The sequence below is a fragment of the Salvelinus sp. IW2-2015 genome, linkage group LG20 (assembly GCF_002910315.2).
Source record: "Salvelinus sp. IW2-2015 linkage group LG20, ASM291031v2, whole genome shotgun sequence".
Lineage (NCBI taxonomy): Eukaryota > Metazoa > Chordata > Actinopteri > Salmoniformes > Salmonidae > Salvelinus > Salvelinus sp. IW2-2015.
This window is the reverse complement of record NC_036860.1, coordinates 69846414-69855085: the sequence shown is the minus strand read 5'-3', so window position 1 is coordinate 69855085 and position 8672 is coordinate 69846414. Positions and strand designations below refer to the sequence as shown.

Sequence of the window (8672 nt, the reverse complement as noted above, 5' to 3'; positions counted from 1 at the left end):
ACAAGGCCAAATATACAGTGGAGTTGCTTACCCAGACAACAATAAATGTTCCTGAGTGGCCTAGTTACAGTTTTGACTTAAAATCGGCATGAAAATCTATGGCAATACTTAAATGGCTGTCTAGCAATAACCAACTTGAAGATTTTTTAAAAATAATAATGTGTAAATATTGTACAATCCAGGTGTGCAAATCTCTTAGAGACTTACCCAGAAAGACTCACATCTGTAATTGCTGTCAAAGGTGATTCTAACATGTATTGCCTCAGGGAGTTGAATACTTATGTAATCAAAATATATATATATTTTTCTTCATATTTTTCTTTTTACAAATGTTAGAATTTGTCTTCCACTTTGAAATTAGAGTATTCTGCGTAGATTGATGACCAAAAAATACATTTTAATCTCACCTTGTAACACAACAAAGGTGGAAAAAGTAAAGGGGTGTGAATACTTTCTGAAGGCACTGTATGCCACTACAAACATCTGCGAAACGTCTCACTTGTGTCAATTATATTGTATTGAATGACATTACACTGTGTGGTCTCACTCATTCATTGTCTCTCAGAATAACTTGCTGCATATTTTCTGAAGTCAAAAATGTAATATTATGTAAAATGTTATTGCACAATGATTTCAGTGAGAAGTTATGTTATATGGAAGAGAGGAAAGGACAGATTTTTTTGGTTTGTTAAAAAAACACATTTTAATGCACAATTTATGTAGTAGCACTGTTCCATATATCTTGAACTCTCTCCACCTTTTCCTTATTAGATTGCTATGTATTTCATTTTATTTCACAAACTCTGTACAATTCCTCAACGCTTTCCAACATTGAACAAGTAGATTAATAAACATAATAAATATAATTTTTCCTTCTTGGACATTGAAAGAGGAAAGAAAATTGAATTGCGACATTATCAAACATAACAACACAAGTGAAAAAGATGACATCAACCTACATATCGCACCTTTCATCATTAAAACATCTTAAGTAGACACATTGTGGACACAATTAGATGTATTTATCAATCCACATTATAGGTTATGTTGGCCTGTGTCCTTCAACAAAAGCTGTACCCTTTAAATAATGTGATAAATATACAATTCTGTGTGCCTTAGACATTTAAATAAATACAAATGTTTTCGCTTCTTTGACCTTCACAAAAGACAAACACAACGTAGATACCCGAGAAAGAACACTTACTTACATCGTTGTTATGGTAACTATAACTGCATCGAGAGCAATCGGACAAGACCCTTCTGCACAATTAAAGACACAAATCAAACAAAACAAACAAGAAAAAATGAAAAAGGGCAGCAGCATTTCTTATTGAAATGAAGAAATAGGGCAAGAAATAAGAACAGCCTATTGACTAGATAGCTGCGCTTGTAACTTTGGAGGACGTTCGTGACCACAAACTATTTTGGGGAATGGCAAAGAAAAACAAGAGAACATTTGATCACACTGATGTTGCTGACAGTCAGTGGTATGACAGCTGACTACACTAATAGCATTTGTGCAAATAACTGGAATTCATTATGAAGCTGTCTGTGTACTGTATACTGGATAATGAGAGCCATTTTCAATGTAATTACTATATTAGAGAAGTATGCTGACTACGGCACACTTTGAGGGACACCTATAATAATAATGACAATATTCCTGTTTCCTGGAAAAGGAAGGAAAATAGCCAAAAAGTCAATTTGCTACAAAATACTGAAATACTGCATTTGATTGAAAAGGTTTTCAATAGCATCTGGTTATGATAACTGGAATATACGTAAGTCCCGAAAATCTGGTAACAGTGATAACAGAGAACCAACTGGCTTTGGAATTCCAGGGTAAATCATTTTGGTATGAGGTAACATATTTTCATGACAGAGGCAGATACCTGGAATTGGAATGCATAACACTATCATACATTGGCAATTCCATTCCAGACTCACCTCCAATCTAATGAATGTAATAACCTTATGTATCCTGGCTGTTTAGGAGTACATGGTGTGTGTTAGAGGGCTGTAGCATCCCTGACTGGGTAACAAAGCAGAGCCCACAGGTGACAGGCATCTGTGATTCTTGTGATCATTTGTTTCAACGAATAGGATACATCTGTCGGACAATACGTTTTATAACTATCACTGAAAGCGATCTGTAAACAACATTGCCAATGAAATCACATTTTATTCTGACTGCTTTATGCCAATGATCAAAAGGGGCTGGGAGGAAAAAACGATTCAGATCAACCAATTTTTGTGGTCTATAGACATATCTGGTAGAGGTCGACCGATTTATGATTTTTCACCGACGATACCGATACCGATTATTGGAGGACCAAAAAAAGCCGATACCGATTAATCGGACGATTTTTAAAAATGACAATTACAACAATACTGAATGAACACTTATTTTAACTTAATATAATACATCAATAAAATCAATTTAGCCTCAAATAAATAATGAAACATGTTCAATTTGGTTAAATAATGCAAAAACAAAGTGTTGGAGAAGAAAGTAAAAGTGCAATATGTGCCATGTAAGAAAGCTAACGTTTAAGTGCCTTGCTCAGAACAAGAGAACATATGAAAGCTGGTGGTTCCTTTAAACATGAGTCTTCAATATTCCCAGGTAAGAAGTTTTAGGTTGTAGTTATTATAGGACTATTTCTCTCTATACGATTTGTATTTCATTAACCTTTGACTATTGGATGTTCTTATAGGCACTTTAGTATTTCCAGTGTAACAGTATAGCTTCCATCCCTCTCCTCGCYGCTACCTGGGCTCGAACCAGRAACACATYGACAACAGYCACCCWCGAAGCAGCGTTACCCATGCAGAGCAAGGGGAACAACTACTCCAAGTCTCAGAGCGAGTGACGTTTGAAACACTATTTGCGTGCACCCCGCTAACTAGCTAGCCATTTCACATCGGTTACACCAGCCTAATCTCRGGAGTTGATAGGCTTGAAGTCATAAACAGCGCAATGCTTGAAGCATTGCGAAGAGCTGCTGGCAAAAYGCACGAAASTGCTGTTTGAATGAATGCTTACGAGCCTGCTAGTGCCTACCATCGCTCAGTCAGACTGCTCTATCAAATCATAGACTTAATTATAACATAATAACACACAGAAATACGAGCCTTAGGTCAATAATTTGGTCAAATCCGGAAACTATAATCTCGAAAACAAAACGTTTATTCTTTTAGTGAAATACGGAACCGTGTCGTATTTTATCTACCGGGTGGCATCCATAAGTCTAAATATTCCTGTTACATTGCACAACCTTCAATGTTATGTCATAATTACGTAAAATTCTGGCAAATTAGGCGGCCCAAACTGTTGCATATACACTGACTCTGCGTGCAATGAACGCAAGAGAAGTGACACAATTTCACCTGGTTAATATTGCCTGCTAACCTGGATTTCTTTTAGCTAAATATGCAGGTTTAAAAATATATACTTCTGTGTATTGATTTTAAGAAAGGCATTGATGTTTATGGTTAGGTACACATTGGAGCAACGATACGCACCACATCGATTATATGCAACCATGTGTAGTTAACTAGTGATTATGATTGATTGATTGATTGATTGTTTTTTATAAGATAAGTTTAATGCTAGCTAGCAACTTACCTTGGCTTCTACTGCATTCGCGTAACAGACAGGCTCCTCGTGGAGTGCAATGTAATCAGGTGGTTAGAGCGTTGGACTAGTTAACTCTAAGGTTGCAAGATTGAATCCCCCGAGCTGAGAAGGTAAACATCTGTTGTTCTGCCCCTGAACGAGGCATTTAACCCACTGTTCCTAGGCCGTCATTGAAAATAAGAATGTGTTCTTAACTGACTTGCCTAGTTTTAATCGGCTATTCCGATTAATCGGTCGACCTCTAATATCTGGCAACGGAGGGTTGGCTTTGTTTATGACTTTGCAAAATAATCACAGCATCTTGTGACAGGGTGCGTCATTTTTGATTTCGGATACCCACTGTATTGACGTCAGTTCAATATCTAGTTTTCATTTTAATTTGGTTGAGTTGTCAACTAACGTGAATTCAAAGTGAAATCAACCAAAAATTCCACCCTATCATTGGATTTAGGTTAAAAGTTGGGTGAAAAAAATACATAAATCCCTTTTTGCAAATCCAATCAGTCGTCCACGTTGATTAAACATCACATAGAATTTTTGGGTTGACATGACGTTGAAAATACTGTATATAGTTGTGTTCCAAATAAGCACAAAGGTCTGTATGAACAAATACATGAAAAACAGCACTCTATGCCTTTCAAACCCTTAAGAAAAACATCAAAACAACGAACACAACCAACAAGACCGACAATCTGCGAATTAGCAATCGCTTTTTCTGTCCCTGTTTGTGCACTATGGCCCGGGGGCATGGCTGCAGGAAGATGTTTTGGGGGGGTGCTTTCACTGTCCTTGCTTTCACATCCTTGCCTCTATCTATACCACAAAAGCCCTTTTCATTTCATTCCCAGTTCTTCCATTCACTTGCTCATTCATAGAGACGTTGCACAGCAGGGAACAGGAGTCAGGATACAGGCTTTGGTACTCTTCTCTCTTTCCTGAATTGTCTCTGGCTCTTAGCTGTCAGCCAAGCTAGCTGTGACTCCCTGCAGGTACAGCTAATTAGCGGACCACGCTGGTCTGTGTGTGTGTGTGTGAGTGAGTGAGTGAGTGAGTGAGTGAGTGAGTGAGTGAGTGAGTGAATGAGAGAGAGAGAGAGAGAGATGAGAAGTCCCTGTGGGCGAGGCCATTATAGCTCTCAGTCCTCTCAGAGCTCTACCTACTGGGCCGAGCTATCTTCACAACACCAAGTAACACTTTGGTCTTAATTGGTTTCATCCTGTGCTGTGTGGGGTTGTGTGTGGAAGCCAACTGGTTCTCTGAGCCCTGAGATTGAAGCTTCAAGTTCACAAGCTTTTTGGGAGGGCTCCGACAATATTTTTCAGAGAGAGAGAGGTGAATCCTACTGCAATACATTTGAGACGGGTCCTGTCTAGGGCCTGTCTAGACAATGTCTATCTGAATATGCATCACTCTATTCCCCTTTGTCAGAACAAACCACAAGAAGTCAGCATTCACTCAATCATCTTCCAGACCTTGTGTTCCTCTTTTCCTAGTTACTTTGACTTATTAATGTGAAATTAAAAAATAAAGTTGTGCTATGTGCATGACAATATCTATAAATGGTTTTATGTTCTGGAATGAGTTGGAATGAATATCAGATTTTGTATGGTCCTTCATAATGGGTGGCTCAAGATGAAAGGATTTGCAGAATTTCAGCAAAGTATTATCAGTACCCACTGGATTTAGTATAGATAAGTTACGCAAGTTGCAGAGATGAATCAACCAAAACATCCACGTTCCTTTCAGACCTTAACATAGCTAGCCCAATTAAAAAATAAAAAATATTTGAAAAAAATGTGGCATTTCTCCCAATCTGGCTTTTAACAATGCTATGCTAAAGTGGACATTGTCTTATTACGGTGCTGGTCATTTTGGAATTTGAAATAAACAAAACAAATGCTTTCATAAAGGAGTGCTTATTCAGTTGAAAATTAACACCTTTTACAACCTCACTCAACAGAAAATAATTTTGACAGTGCGTACCAATTTTCACAGCTCATTCACATTAGTAACAGTGTTGGATAAAGTCACATCACTTTTTCCGCTTGCACAATGCCTTGGTTGTTGTTGTAGGGATAATGGGAAAGGCATCCATCTTCAATGGAGGTCAAAGATTTCACATCGGGGAACATGGGTCTCTGTGAAGATAATAATCCATAAGAAAAACAGAAGGAAGGAAAGGGAGAAAGTTTTCTAGAGACAGTAGTATGGACAGACCTGAAATGAATGGTCCGTGGCAGTCATTCACTTTGCAGCGCCAGCAAGCATAGCCAACTCAAAGTTCAAAAATGTTTCCACAGAAAATAGAAACATGCAAAGGAACAAGAATCAAATGGTTGTGTCGATGATCTTGAACAGGTCAGTCCAACAGCGATCATGTATTTGACACTGATACAAGCACGTGCTCCAGTATAATTTTCTTCCCACTCTCAAAGTCTTTTTTTGGATTCCAACTCCATCCATTTGGATTCCAACTCCATCCATATGGACTCCAACTTCTGGAATTTGCAGAATAAAAAACACAACATTTACTGACAAACAGGTTTTTTTTTTTTATCTGACATCAAACGTCACCTCTCAACTGAATCCGCCAACGCCACAGGGATTGTTCCAATTCCCTGTGCTGCCTTTTGGCAAAAAGTCAGCTCCTGACATTACTTTGTTTGGCCATTGTCATCCTGACCCTCCGTAGCGTTCAGAGGGAACGCACTGAGCGAACGTACCTCAATATATCAGCAGGCGAGAGACTACAGAGGTCACCGCTCCCTGGGAGGGGGTCTGTGAGCTTTGTGTTTACAGACCAAGTGTACCCTGTGTGAACCATCACTGTAGCTCTTTCCCTCGGTTGGTTTGGAGAGAAGAGGGGAAAGAGGTGCTCTGTGGCGGACATGTTGGAGGGGTGGTTGGCGGTGAGAGGTTAGACGGGGGCTTTCAGCCAAAGCAGAGTTTTGTTGGTCCTCAAACAGCTGATGACTGCTTGATGCTGTGGAAGCTGACCCTCGTGGGCGACGTGGGGATGGACATGGCGCGCGCCACTCGAGCTCTGATTGAATGCTTGTCCTGCCAGCGGTGCCATCTCTTCCTAACCGCAGAACGCACCTGAGAGGATAGCACGGAGGGCAAGAGAGAGGAGAAAAGGGGAAAAATAAAAATTGATTTTGGGTGGTCTGACAGTGTAATTTTTGACTAAAGTAACATTTCAGCGCAGAAACGACATAATCAGCCATGTCAGTTTGATTGAATACCACTTATAGTTAACTGGCAGGTTAAGTAAGTTTCCATTGAATTGTTTTCACCTAATTAAAATATTATCCCATTCATGCAATTTCCAAATTGTGGTAACCAAGGAGAAGAGGAGGACAGTGTTGGGACAATGCCATGGGGTTAAAAATAAGAGGGAGGTAGAAGCTTTTAAGGCACGGAACTTGTGCTACACCATGAGGACCACCCTGTATTCTCTGATAGCAAGGCAGTGACATGATGAGAACTACTTTCCTTATTTGCTTTTGGATCTTATGAACCTCATTAGAAGGCCAAACTTTGACTGGATGTGTCAAAGGATAAGTGTACAGACCCCTTTCTCACTAATCATTTAGTTTACAAAGGAGAAGCAGCACTATGTTCTTTGGCTCCCTGGTTTAAGTATGCTGAAAAGATCAACATCTAAGTTCGGGTTGTTCCCCTTCTCATCTTATAGTCATGACACTGTGTGCTCCATAGAGCTTCTACATGGAGAACATTCTCTTTCTTCAGCGGGAAAGTGTTTATGTATTTGACAATTAACGCTCATAAGCATACTATTTGTATCCATGATTCTACTAAAACACAGGCATTACGTAAGACGCCTATCACATTCTGACAGGCTGGGAAGCTGTCCGCCTGTAGATGACAGTATATTTAATTCAAGCCAATGTGTTTGTTTTTTCACCCGCTTCTAAAGAACTAGAGTAACAAGCAGCTCTATCATTTCACTTTGTCTTATCATGTGTCCTTTGGAACACTTCACACAGTTGGCTGTGGAATTTAAGGAAATATGTCACAGAGGATGAGGACTGTGTACAGTAGGGGTGTGAACACGGTAAAGACATTCGTTTATGTCTGCGAATAGAGCCTTGTGTGTTTTAGGGAGTACAGAATAATAATAACTGTATATTAATGATTGTAGGTAGAATAGCTGCCTGACAGTTTGAGTACAGTGTGGGAGTGCTGGAGTGATTTCATGGATAAAAGGACAAAGGAATCACTTTCCCGCTCTTTTCTCAGAGACTGGAAGCCTTTCACACAAAAGAGGCTGTAATCAGGTTTCCATCTCACCTTTTTTATTCGAGTAAAGTTCGTTGGATAAAAAATGTAAAGACAGGCCTGCTGGAAACAGCTAATTTGTTGACAAAACTATATACGCGGGAAAATGTTTTGGTCTGTGAAATAAAATGTGATAATTGCAGTAAAAACGCTTTTATCCGCAAATATTGACATACTACCATCATTTTGAAGTAAACTTGCATTCAAGCTATGCTATGTTGTGTGGTCCTCCCACTGTGACTTGGCAAAGCATGCACAATTTATTAGCTTATTATTAACAGTTTATTAACTTTATTAGTTTATTAACAGTTTATTAACTTATATGTCGATATATTAACTATATCAACATAACCTGAAAGGCCGCTCAGCAAGGAAGAAGCCACTGCTCCAAAAAAAAGGCAGACTACGTTTGGAGGAAAAAGGGGGAGGCTTGCAAGCCGAAGAACACCATCCCAACTGTGAAGCACGGGGGTGGCAGCATCATGTTGTGGGGGTTCTTTGCTGAAGGAAGGACTGGTGCACTTCACAAAATAGATGGCATCATGAAGCAGGGAAATTATGTGGATATATTAAATCAACATCTGAAGACATCAGACAGGAAGTTAAAGCTTGGTCGCAAATGGGTCTTCCAAATGGACAATGACCCCAAGCATACTTCCAAAGTTGTGGAAAAATGGCTTAAGGACAACAAAGTCAAGGCATTGGAGTGGCTATCACAAAGCCCTGACCT

The 8672-nt window shown here is 39.3% G+C and overlaps 1 protein-coding gene across 1 annotated transcript in view; it reads right to left on the bottom strand.

Annotated features, from left to right (window-relative positions):
- Positions 1-687: 687 nt before the first annotated feature.
- The window catches only part of LOC111979890 (corticotropin-releasing factor receptor 1), a 159863-nt gene continuing 151878 nt past the window's right edge, over positions 688-8672 (bottom strand). Inside the window, exon 14 of the mRNA XM_024010563.2 lies at positions 688-6739. Within this exon, the coding sequence (XP_023866331.1) occupies positions 6599-6739 (141 nt within the window). The 3' untranslated portion in view covers positions 688-6598. The remainder of the gene's footprint in view (positions 6740-8672) is intronic.